Below are 13,615 nucleotides of genomic sequence, written 5' to 3' on the forward strand. Positions count from 1 at the left end.
GGCTTTGAATCCTCTTTTGTGAAGTGGATTGGTGTGGTTCCGCATGGTTTTATTGTATGCTCATTGGGAGATACATTCTAGTGTGCTTGTTGGAAGGCACTAGGGGTTTGGCATTTGTTGCCAGGTGTTAAAGCTTTTGCTTTGTTTATGCGGATGGTTAAAGCCTGTTAGGATATTTGAATTGGTTGGAATCTATAGTTCATAGTCGCTATGGCTAGCATTGAACAAATGAAAGAATTTTCCACGTTAGGTAGGGAAATGGGCCTTAGTGGGGGCGAGTTGAGTAGGTTTGTGTCTGAGCGTTGCCAGGCGATAGAACGTGAGAAAGAAATTAAGGCTGAGCGTGAAGCTCGGGAAAAGGAGCGCGAAGCTCGGGAAAAGGAGCGTGAGCATGAACTGAAGTTAGCGCATATGCGTAAGGAAGAGGTGAATAATGTACCTCAGTTAGGTGGGATAAAGCTTGAAGTAGGTCGTTTTGACGATGCCCACGATAAGTTCGATGCTTACATAACCAAATTTGAGATGTTAATGAAAAGCCAAAAAGTTTCTGATGACTTATGGGTAATATATCTAATCTCTAATCTAACAGGGAAAGCTTTAGATGTAGTGAATAGGATGAATGTAGATGATCGCCAGAAATATACCGCGGTAAAAGATGAGCTGATGCAATACTATCATCTCACTGAGGAAGGGTATAGGCGAAATTTCAGATTAAGTAGGCCGTTAAACTCTGAACGTCCCAAACAGTTTGCTACTAGAATGAAGGCTCATTTTGATAAGTGGGTAGAGGCGGCTAAGATAGATGGTAGTAGAGGGGCTCTTGAGGATCTGATATTGCGAGAGCAATTTTTGACTGATTGTCCGAAAGAGGTTGCTAGGTTCATTAGGGAACGAAAATGCATGAATTTTGATGAAGCCGTTAATTGTGCGGAAGTTTATGTTAGTGCGCATGGGCCTCACGTGTTCTCTAGTGTGCAGAAATCCGAAAGGTTCCGATCAGATCCGAAGTCGGGTAGTAAGAATCCTATGTCAAAACCATTTGGAAAGACTAATCAGAAATCAAATGAAATTCAGTCTAGAATAAGGAAGAATGAAGGTAATAAGCCTTTTCAAACGAGAGGGTGTTACATGTGTGGGAATCCTAATCACATAAGGAGGGAGTGTCCCATGTTTTCCCGGCCTGCGGCGGCTCAGGGTATGATGTTTGTAGGGGGAGCAGGCCCTAAGTCAGACATTGGTGAGGGGAGTCCTCAGGTAAATGAAATAGATTCTGAAGTTGTAGACATGACGGCTTGTTGTGTGTCTGTCGAGTCTGTGGTCGATGATTTCAGTGGTGAAGACGAAGTCGTTGAAAAGGTTGTGAAATCGGCTTTGAAACGGTTATGCTCCGAAGAACCGTCTCAGTGGGATAGATACCTCCCAGCTCTATTGTTTGCTTTACGAGAAGCGCCGAGTTCGAGCTTGGGGTTTTCCCCATTTGAACTATTGTATGGGAGATATGTTCGTGGCCCGTTGGACTGCCTGAAAGAATTATGGACGGCAGATAAGCTAGAGCCTGAACTTAAGAGTGAATATGAATATGAAATAGAATTGAGAGATAGGTTAATCAAGTCTTGGCAAATTGCGCAGGAAACATTGAAGTCTTCTGCGAAACGGTACAAGGGGTACTATGATAGGAAAGCTAGGACTAGAAAGTTGAATGTAGGTGACGACGTGCTCATTCTCCTTCCTACTGAGCACAATAAATTGTTGGTGAGATGGCAAGGTCCCTACAAAATCAGAGGAGTCAAATTTGACTATGATTATATAGTAGATGTTAATGGTGTAGCTAAGACGTATCACATCAATTTATTGAAGAAATATCATAGTCGTCCAGTGAACACACCCGTTGTTGCTTGCTTTGAAGTTGATGATGATGATGATGATGATGATATCATTCAGGTCATGGAAGTTGAAGAGATGACCGAACTTAATTCCGAGTTGGGTAATGAAATGCCTAAAATGCCTAGTTCAACTCAAAAGGAACCCCCTGCGGGTTCGGGGATTAGAGAATAGACCCGCTGTATTCTCTGCATGTCGTAAGAGGCAGTCTGTTTGCCGTGGACTGCGACCCGTGTTGGGGGAGAAGGGGATCCTGATGATTGAGTGGATGGTGTGACTGCGGTCCTCCTGAAACAACACGTCATTTTGGCCCTGGATTCTCCTAGTCGGGAGGTTTTATAGGCCTGGTTAAAATCAATCGGCTGGTGGTGTTCAGCCCTAAGATGCTATTTTAACTGGTTTATTTCTTGTTGTCTCTTCGATGTGTATTTTTGGGTTCTGTGTTTGATCTCAAGCGATGTGATAGTTTGAACTTGGATTCTTTTGACACTACTTTCAATTTACTTTGGTATAGTATCTTAGAAGGCAACTGCTTAAACAGGTCAATCAGGGTGGATTTTGGTTTGCTCTGAGTATAGCACTGCTGTATCTCTGGCGTCAGTATAAGTGATTATCCTTATATATATATATGACGTCCCCTTGTTGGACTCCGATGGTGGGTGGGGAGCAATGGTGCTGAATTAAAAAAAGAGTAGTATGGCTAATTTCAACAAACAATCCAATAAGCGGAGTAGAAGTAATTCCAATGATGGTACTGAGCCAGTTAACTTCCCACGTTTTCTGGTCATTCAGGGTAGTGATCCAAATAAACCACTAAAACTATCGCCATTTGCTATAAATAAAGGTGTCGAGTCATTAGCTGGACCTGTGAAATCAATCAAAAGGTTAAGATCAGGTGATATTCTGGTGGAAGTCGAGAGAGCTGGTCAGGCGAGTAATTTACTCAAGACCGACAAATTTGTCAATATTCCTATTAAAGTCTCACCACATAAGACCTTAAACTCGTGTAAAGGGGTAGTTCGCTGCCCTGAACTTAGAGACTGCGACGATGATGAAATTCTTGAGGAACTTGCTGATCAGCAAGTAATCGATGTCCATAGAATAACAGTCAATCAGAATGGAATTAAGAAACCAACCAATACCTTGTTTCTAACCTTTAACAGATCTACCATTCCTCCATATATCAAGGTTGGCTATTTGCGAGTAAAGGTGGATATTTACATCCCAAACCCCATTCGATGCTTCAAGTGCCAAAAATTTGGCCATTTCAGAAGCTATTGTCAACTGAATGAGTGTTGTGAGAATTGTGGCAAGGATGATCATACTGGCTCTTCCTGCCAAGTTCCATCAAAGTGTGCTAACTGTGGTGGCAGTCATCCTGCTAATTCTCGGTCGTGTCCAAAGTGGATAGAGGAGAAAAGAATCCAAGAATTGAAAGCTTTGGGTAACCTATCCTATCCTGAAGCACGGAAGCTGTATCAAACACAACATACTCAAAGTTGTTCATACGCAGATAAGGCCAAACAAAGTACTGGAGGAACTAATCAACAATCTAAAGTAACTCAACAGCCTAAGGCTACAGCTACTACCCAAACTGACATAACTTGGTTAAATGGTGATTTCCCTGTGACTCTTGAAAATAATAAAGCAACAAATACAGAGAAACCTAAATCTCAAACTAAAAAACAAGATCAACAGAAGAAGGGGCAGACTAAGACTAAGGATGGTCGCCGAAGTCGAAGTCTCTCACGGGATCCTCCCACTAGAAATACTTCAAGTAATCAAGAAACTAAAAAACCATCAACTAAAGTGAAAAGTAAACCTCAGATAAATGTATCAAAACCAAAGTTAACTGACTCAGTAGTAACTAAAAATAAATATGATGTATTATCAATTGAGAGAGATGATGATATGGATATTTCTCCAATTCATCAACCCTCCTCTAAAATTAAATTGGTTCAAAAATTAGATAATACGTAAATGTATTATCATGGGAAGGAAAAAGCCGTTGTTCAATGGAACTGTCGAGGAGTAAAACCTAATTATGAGGAAATCAAATGTCTTTTAATTAATCATAATCCATATGTTATGTGTTTACAAGAAAAATTTTTGAGAGATTCAGATAATATTTCATTTAGGGGTTATGATATGTTTAATAAAACTAGTACTTCTTTGATAGATGGTAGACCTATTGGAGGTTCATCAATATCGATTAAGAAAGGAGTTCCACATGAAGCTCTTGAACTTCATACTAATCTACAAGCTGTTGCAGCTAAGATAACCCTCCACTGCACTTTTACAATATGTTCCATATATATTCCACCTAGACATGAGCTTTCAGAAGCTGAATTAGTTAGACTAGTTAACCAGCTTCCTGTACCTTTTTTGTTAGTAGGGGATTTTAATGCTCACAGTTCCCTTTGGGGCTGTCAGAACTCAAATAGATTAGGTAATATTGTTGAGCTAATGCTTGAACATTTTGATTTATGTCTTTTAAATGATGATTCTCCTACATATCTTCATCCAGCTTCTGGTTCCATGACGGCTATCGATATATCTATTTGTTCACCTAATATTTTTATGGATTTCCAATGGAAAGTCCATAGTGAACAATGTGGAAGCGATCACTTCCCTATTCTTATTGAAATTGTAAGACCTTTGCCAGAGGAAAAAGTTCCTAAATGGCAACTTCACAAAGCAAATTGGGATGCTTTCTCAAATCAGTGTTTATTAAATATTAATAATGGTAATTTTCAGGATACAGAGGATCCTCTTGCTTTGTTTTCTCATACATTACTTGATATAGCTACCAATACGATACCAAAATCTGGTTCTTCTCATCGTAAACATAATCCTTGGTTTAATGCTGAATGTAAAGAAGCTGTTAAATGTCGTAAAAAGGCCTTAAGGAAATTTAAAAAATACCCAAATAATAACAATTTACGAAAATATCGAGAAACAAGAGCAAAGACACGCAATATTATCAAGAAAAATAAACGTCAATCTTGGAAAAATTATGTTTCTAAACTGAATATTCATACTCCCATTAATAAAGTGTGGGAAATGGTGAGGAAAATATGTGGAAAACATCTGAGTAATTCTGTATCTTATTTAACTAAATCGGATGGTGATAAATGTACAGAAAGGACAGATATTGTTAATTTACTGGCAGAGGAATTCGAACATAACTCATCATCTAATCATTACTCTCCTACATTTCAGATTTATAAAAATCAAGCAGAAAGTCAGGAACTCAATTTTTTATCAAATAATGTAAAGGATTATAATATCCCATTTACTATCTCTGAGTTAAAAAACTCACTCGGTAAATGTCATGATACTGCAACTGGTCCAGATGAAATTCATTATCAATTTTTAAAACATCTACCAGAAACATCTCTTTTAGTTCTATTAGATATATTTAACAAAATTTGGAGAACAGGTGACTTCCCAGATTCGTGGCGGGAAGCTACCATTATTCCTATTCCGAAACCTGGTAAGGACACATCTAAGCCTACGAATTATCGTCCCATTTCTTTGACTAGTTGTCTTTGTAAAACCATGGAAAGAATGATTAATGCCCGATTAGTTTGGTTCTTGGAGAAGCGTGGTTTGATTTCAAAGTTTCAAAGTGGTTTTCGTCATAATCGAAGCACTGTTGATCAACTTATTCGCCTTGAATCTTTCATTTGTGATGGCATTATTCGAGGCCACCATGTGGTATCTGTCTTTTTTGATCTTGAAAAGGCCTACGATACTACTTGGAAGCATGGAATTATGAGAGACCTTTTCAATCTTGGGTTGAGGGGCAGGTTGCCCATTTTCATTCAGAATTTTCTTTCGAATCGTGTGTTTCGAGTCCGCCTTGGGTCAACTTTTTCAGAATTACACAATCAGGAAATGGGTGTTCCTCAAGGTAGCATACTTTCTGTTACTTTGTTCTTATTGAAGATCAATAGCATTGTTGACGTTGTAAATCCTAGGTTTGATAAGTCCTTGTTTGTGGACGACTTTTGTATTTCTTGTTCGTCACGAAGTATGTCGACCATTGAAACAGTATTACAAAATTGTCTAAATAGAATTGAAAGGTGGGCAGATGAGAATGGTTTCCGCTTTTCGAAAACCAAGACAGTTTGTGTACATTTTTGTACTAAACGATCAGTACATCCAGATCCTAAAATTAGAATAAATGGCTCTATCATTCCTGTAGTTCAACAAACTAAATACCTAGGCTTGATCTTTGATAATAAATTCAATTTTAAAGCTCATATTGATTATGTAAGACAAAAGTGTCCAAAATGGATTGGGGTGCTGATCGCATTGTCCTTCTCCGTTTATATAGATCTTTAGTTAGATCTAAACTTGATTATGGCAGTGCAGTTTATAGTTCCGCTCGAAAGTCATATCTTGAAAAATTGAAACCCATACAGAATCAAGGACTTCGACTTTGTCTAGGAGCATTTCGTACATCTCCTATGGAGAGTCTTTATGTTGAGGCTAATGAACCCCCCTTACATCTAAGGTACGAAAAGCTCTCTTTACACTATGCGATAAAGCTAAAAAATAACTCTCATAATCCGACATATGATTGTACATTCACGCCACGATATATTAATTTTTATACTAGTAAACCATCAGCCATCAAAACTTTTGGTTTACGTACTAAAGAAGCTTTAACACATATACTGGATGCTACTAACGTAGCTCCTTCCTTGATATCTAATATTCCACCATGGATGATTGCTGAACCAGTAATTGATTTTACACTAAGAACATATAAAAAGGGTTTTACAAGTGATTTAGTTTTCCTAAATAAATTTGGAGAAATAAGACATAAATATAGTAATTATCGTGCAATCTATACAGATGGATCAAAACACCAGAATAAAGTAGGTGCGGCTTGTATAAGTGGTCCTATACAAAGACAAGTAAGATTGCCAGATAGTTCTTCCATATATACTGCTGAGTTATTAGCTTTGAAAATGGCTTTAGGTGTTGTAGAAAACTGTGTCGGTAGACTTTTTGTTATTTATACAGATTCTTTGTCTTCTTTAACGGCATTACAAAATAGAAATCATAAACATCCTTATATTGTTCAGTTATTGGAAATTCTGTATAAACTCAATACACTAGGTAAACGAATAATATTTGTTTGGATACCAAGCCATACAGGTATTCAAGGTAATGAAAAAGCTGATAAGTTAGCTAAAGAAGCTTTAGATCTGGATATAACAGAAATACAGATACCTTACACTGATCTAAAATCAAAGGTTAATACTTATATTAGAAATAAATGGCAAACATCATGGGATCTAAATCCTAATAATAAACTCCATCAACACCAACCAAGACTTGAATCACAAAATACTCTTCCATTAGCTAAACGACGGGAAGACATTGTATTGACCCGTGCTCGTATTGGACATTCTCACTTAACACATGCATATTTATTCACAACAGGTATACCCTTGGGCAAGGTATTTTATTCCAATTGTCTAGTCTTTCGGAGGAGACTCTAAGCCGTCGGTCCCGTGTAAGGGAGAGTCACACCATTTGCACGCTAAAAAACCTACTCCTCTTTTCGTAAAGAGTAGGGAAGTTATCCCGGGGAAGTAGTTAACATATTAATTTATTGCTGATAATCACTTATTTATAATCCTGTTCCTTTGTAAAGTTACATTAGGGTAATTTGTACTGTATTATAGTAACCTTTCCAGATTAACTGTCCGACACTTATATGACACGCATGTGTTGATAGTGTCGTTAAATCTTTATCAATCAATCAATCAACTCAAAAGGAGTTTGTAGATAGAGTAGAGATAGATTCAGCTTTGGGTGAAAATGAGAAGATGCAAGTTCAAAAGATCCTTTGTGAATATCAAGACATATTCACTGATATCCCCAAAAAGACAAACGTATCTAGTTGTGAAATCTTGCTAACCACAAATCAACCCATACGATCTCCACCTCACAGAGTACCCCAATCAATGGAGAAGGAGATTGATAATGAAATTGATTCCATGCTTAAGTTAGGAATAATTGAACCTTCTAACTCCCCGTATGGTAATCCGATAGTGATAGTTAAGAAACCAGACGGTTCAAATCGCTTCTGCGTCGATTTTAGACGTTTGAATAAAGTAACGTCAGTCTTTGATCCAGAACCAATGACAAACCCACAAGAGTTGTTTGCCTCACTGACCAAGAGTAGATATTTCACAAAACTAGACCTAACAAAAGGCTACTGGCAAATTCCAATGCGTGATGAGGATAAAGCAAAAACTGCTTTCCTAACTCCTAAGGGACAGTATCAGTTCAAATACATGCCTTTTGGACTTGTGACCGCCAGTGCCCAATTCACAAGAATGATGAGAAAAGTACTAGAGGGAATGTCACATGTCGTGAATTATATAGATGACATTTTAATTCACACAAGTACCTGGGCAGAACATGTAGATGTGTTGAATGAGGTCTTGAGTAGATTGCGCAAAGCCAATCTGGCTGCTAAGCCATCTAAGTGCACCATAGGTTCTCGAAACGTAGAATTTCTCGGTCATAGGATAGGCGATGGGGCAATCCTTACTAGTGATAGGTTAACTGACAAAGTGCTCAAAGCTCCAAGACCCCAAACTAAGAAGCAGGTTAGGTCATTTCTCGGGCTCTGTGGCTACTATCGGGACTATATACCCAATTATGCAAACGTGGCCTTGCCTTTGACTAATCTGACCCACAAAGGTACTCCTAATAATGTTGAATGGGGAGCAAGAGAGGGAGATGCTTTTGTCAGGTTGAAAGAATCAATTGCTAAACCCCCTGTGTTAAGATTGCCAGATTTTGAAAAGACTTTCATGTTAAAGGTTGATGCGTCTGATGTTGGTATCGGGGCAGTGCTCATGCAAGAGCATGATGGGGAAGAATTTCCCTTGGCTTATGCCAGCAAGAAACTCCTCCCTAGAGAACAAAGATATTCTACAATAGAGAAAGAGTGTCTTGCCATTGTCTGGGCTGTCAAGAAATTTGACTATTATCTGTTTGGAAGAGTATTTGAAATTCATACTGACCATAAACCCCTCACGTATCTCCAGACAATGAAAATGACAAACAAGCGAATTATGAGATGGTGTATGTGCCTACAAGAATATAGGTTTCGCATGATCTCAATAAAAGGGTCAGAAAACAAAGCTGCTGATTTAATGAGCAGATTACTGTAAATATTGTAATTAAGTCATTTAACTCTTAAAGTTTCATTTGCAAAGGTATTTAATGTAAAATGAATCGTTTCATATTATATTTATATGATTATTACATGACAGATACTTCATGAAGGTTTTCTCATTTCTTTCAGGAACCCTGGAACCAGCACACAACGTTCACGCTTCAACAGGCTCTTCAGTATTCTGTAATTTTTAGGTTTAGGAAACTGTGTGTGGTAGGGCTTAGTTATACATAGTATAGGTTAGTTTAGGGCCGATAGATTTTAGTTAAGTTGATTTAAGATTGTAATTGTAGTTTTAAGAAAAAATAATCTTGTTTATTTTGTAAAATTGAAATAATGAGCCATTTGTTAATTGCTCTAAAAGGAAAAACTCAGTCATTTTAATGACACTATTCAATTGTGAAATGTTTCGACTATATATAAATCACTTAAAAAAAAGGAAATACGTCTCATTCATTCATTCATCGAAATAATGTTGAATATAAAGTTAAAATTTGAATTGACAGTTTGCGAAATTATACGCTGCTTTCTTGCAGATTCAGAAGTGTTCTAAATTATACACTGCATTTTAACATTACATTAAAAAAAAAAATTTGTACTTTAACTAGTCAGGATTTGAATGAAAAGTAAAACTCATATCTTGCATGTCATATATATACATACCTGTGTCAAAGATATTGTCTCTCAGATATGAGACATCTTGTTTTTATATATGAAATGTCATTTTGAATTTTCAAATCTTAAAAAAAAAAGTGATTTACTTATTTTGGAAAAAGACTGATTTTGATTTAGCAAATCAATGTTTAAAAGTTGTAAAAGATGTAGAATTTCTGTGATGTAGAATTTTAAACCACAATATAAAAATCATTTCACTTTGTTAAGAAAATACAATTTTAAGACAGTTTAATGATTTTGGTTTAAAAGCATGCAGTTTTTAAGCACTGTACTGTACTTTATAAAAAAAAAAAAATCAAGAAATGTGTTTTGCAAAAGGTGTTTTAAAACTTGTTTAAGATAATACAGATGGCTTATTTGGAATAAGCTCTTGACATGTATATTTGGATGTTTATATATCTTTATATGTATCACTGAATATAGATAATGAATTATTCGTAATAATATGGATAGTTAACTTTTTCATTATGATAGAGATTTGAGTAATACCTTGTTAAAGGAGACTCTGTTATAAATTTCTTTAATGGATATAATTCAGGTTCCCTTAATTTTATCTTAAGGTGGGGGATATTGTCAGGATAGAAATTTAATTACAGATTTTAAACATGTGTTTAAAATAGTTATTTGGTCCAAGCATGTTGATATGTTTTGAATACTTTGAAAGCAAGCATTGGAAACGCTTGATACCCCCCCCCTTTAGAGTACAAGTGTACCAGGTTTATGTCATATTTTATACAGGTGTTCGAAATATTTCTTATTAGAAGTATTTTCAAACAGGTGTCGTAAATAACCTAATGTGATCTAGCATTGATGAGTGTAGATGTATAGATACACAGGAAGTGTCTTTTATTAATAAGAATGTGTCGTTTTATGCACTCATCTGTTATCGAAATTCTTTGGATTACTTTTTAGAAATCTTACAGTTAGTCCTAGTAACGGTAGGGTATATTAGGAGGTTAATTTCGGTAATTCAGGGAGAACCACTTTAGCTAGAATAGACTACAGATGTTCGTGTAGGCAGTCTAAGTTATAACTGAGGGACTACGTCGGTGACGAGATAACGACCCCAGCTGCCGCCGGTTCTCCACCGACATGATTGGTCAAAATTCATGTCATCATTGGGGGCTCGATCTCGTCCAATAATTTGTTGAAGCCACATCTCTGATCTGAGGGCTACTCATCAGGGGGCAACTGTCTGCGGAGGCCGAGGCCAAGTGGAAGAGACATCGCAAGCTGCGGAGGCCAGGAACTGGACCGACCACCAGGGCCGAGTGGGGCATGTCAAGCCAGAACAGATGAATGGGGCTCTATTCAACTATTGTTTAAGTTAAGTTATATTTTGTTATAACCATGTATATTTCATGTACAATCATTACAAAATAATCAAAAGAAAACCACAGAATGACAAGAGAGATTTGATTAAATCTTTTTAATAACTGTATTTATCAGTTTTACGTATTCTTTATTTGGTGTCAAGCAGCAGTAAGTAAATAATTAAAAAAAGTCACTTCCCACGTGACACCGAGGGTAATTGGTGAGATTCAAAATGAGGCTTGTGTACTTTTGTGATGAGTTACAATCATGTCTTACACTACGCATTACAAATCATATACATTTACGTTATTGGTAAGCAATTTCGGGTATCGGGTATTGATTTTTCTACCCGGGTACCCGAGGCTTCCGGGCGGGACCAGGGTACCTGGGTTTTAGTCCCAGCCCTACTGGGGTCGGACTTTGATAAAAAAAATTAAAAAAGGTTGGATTATTTTACAGCGTTGCTACATACATGTACAGTAGCTATGACAACCATCTGACCTCTCAAAAATTATTCCTTTCCAGATAAGTCCTGTACCCAGTAACACAAATGATTGAGACTGATTGCAAATATGAAAGAACACTTCTGATTGATGCATTGTCTTATGTCTGAATAAAAAGTGGATGCAACAGTTATTTTGATTGGCTAGTAGTATTGCAAACCTTTATGTTGCAGAGCCAAGGGTAGATTTGGCCTTCAGATTTAGTGTATGAGGAAGAAAGGACAAGGTCCAAGCATGGGCCCTTGTGGCACTCCCAACAGCTTTCCTCTCTTCTTTCTTCAAACCCTAAATAGCTTATTAATCAAACTTCTGAAATACTTTAAGAGTAGAACTTTCCAATATGAAATAAACACAAGAAAAGCTCTGAAAATGAAAATTGCAGAATCTGAAATTTGTTCTTTTTACAAACTGGAAAAAGAAGAACCAGAGCATTATATTTACATAATGTTAACATGCATTTAATTTTTGGGAAGAGTTTTGAAAATAGTGGATACAAATTTTGACATTAACCTACAATTAAGATATTTTGTTTGGTATGTTAGTTCAAATGTCACACAAGTTTCTTTTGAATCAATGTTTGGTTTTGGGTAAACAAATGGTATACACATGTATATGCAGACATTTAAATATTTTACCATCTTTTGATTTTTCTGGGTTAAGTTCAAACAAATTAATTTACCAAAAAACTGGGTATTACGAATAGGCAAATATGTAAATTTGAAAAGAAATTGAAACTCTGCATACTTCACTTTTATAATTAATTGGCAACAATAAAAAAAAAATAGAAGTTATGTCATTCAGTTATTGATTTTTTTTTTCTAGGAAAAGATATCCAGGTATGTGCACTTGGCACTTAATTGCTACATTTATTTTTTTTTCTCTCTCTCTTTTGCTTTGTCTTTTGGAATGTACATATACTATATATCGGTTGTGTCCTCTTAAAAAAAGAAATTCACCTCATCTGTAAACTTTTGCACTTGCAAAAGGCCTATATAGATGGAGGGGAGGGAGGATGCCTTGGGGACCCTCAAAAGATACTGGTATCGTACTGATTCCTAAATTTTGCAGCGTATTCTTTCTTGAGCTGTTTGAAAGCTCGCACAACATCATCCTGACGTGGCCCTTGCTCCTCCAAAGCAACACTGGACAGAGACCAAAAAAGAGAAAAAAAGAAATTACAAGGGGTACTGACAGTACAATTTTTTAACAAATAAAAGTTAAACCAGACAAAGAAAACTCACAAAATTTCCACAAAATTGGACAAAGAATAACAAAGTGGTGACTTTTTCTTGTGGGCATCATTTCAGTGAAAGAGTTTAATACACATTACGTCAAACCCCCGTTTGGAGAAAGACCGCAGTTCAGATTGCAAACTGCGGTTTTATACCCCATTTTACGTTTGGAAATCCCAAAAATTATTTCCAAGCCCTGATCAACCCTGCTTGGCCAGGAAATCCCCGCTGTCTCAATTTCACCTCCACAGGCCAGTATATGAGCGTTGAGCCAAGGACGAAATGATAAACAACAGCTGTGCTATTACGTAAGACTTTTATGCCTGTAGTAGGACCTGGAGTTTAAATAAGACACATTTTTTTCTACTTCTGTTATGTCACTAATTTTCCCTACCCAGTGGAGCATGGCGCACTGTAAAATGTTCATGCCGCCAAATTGGCTTACGTTGGTGATTGAGCGGGGAGCCGTTTTTTGTCATGAAGCAGTTTATAACGACTTCAAGCACAGACTAGGGAGTGTTTCTTGGGTTGATATCAGATATCCCAAATTTTCAAATAATTGTTAAAATTTAAACCCAAAAAAAGAAATAACTTAATTTCAAGCTGATGGGAATTTAAATGATTGAGAATCTGCTTAGCACCAGAGAGTGACATCTTCATTCTAAACTTGCACGTAACTTACAAACAGCTGTATGAAACACCATCATGGCTAATTCAGTGGATTCATAACATGGTGCGCAATCTATCGGTTGTAGCAGACAGGCCAAACTCTAACTCCGGCATCGACTTCCCAGGCA

At 36.9% G+C, this 13,615-nt stretch overlaps 1 protein-coding gene across 2 annotated transcripts in view; it reads right to left on the reverse strand.

Moving 5' to 3' along the window:
* Positions 1-12,420: 12,420 nt before the first annotated feature.
* Positions 12,421-13,615, reverse strand: part of LOC129280216 (probable ATP-dependent RNA helicase DDX60) — a 119,873-nt gene continuing 118,678 nt past the window's right edge. For both annotated transcript variants that reach the window (XM_064111740.1, XM_064111739.1), the window contains one exon: positions 12,421-12,728. In XM_064111740.1, coding sequence (XP_063967810.1) covers positions 12,614-12,728 — 115 coding nt within the window. In that variant the 3' untranslated portion in view covers positions 12,421-12,613. The remainder of the gene's footprint in view (positions 12,729-13,615) is intronic.

This window comes from Lytechinus pictus, chromosome 17 (genome assembly GCF_037042905.1).
Source record: "Lytechinus pictus isolate F3 Inbred chromosome 17, Lp3.0, whole genome shotgun sequence".
In the NCBI taxonomy this organism is placed as follows: Eukaryota; Metazoa; Echinodermata; class Echinoidea; order Temnopleuroida; family Toxopneustidae; genus Lytechinus; species Lytechinus pictus.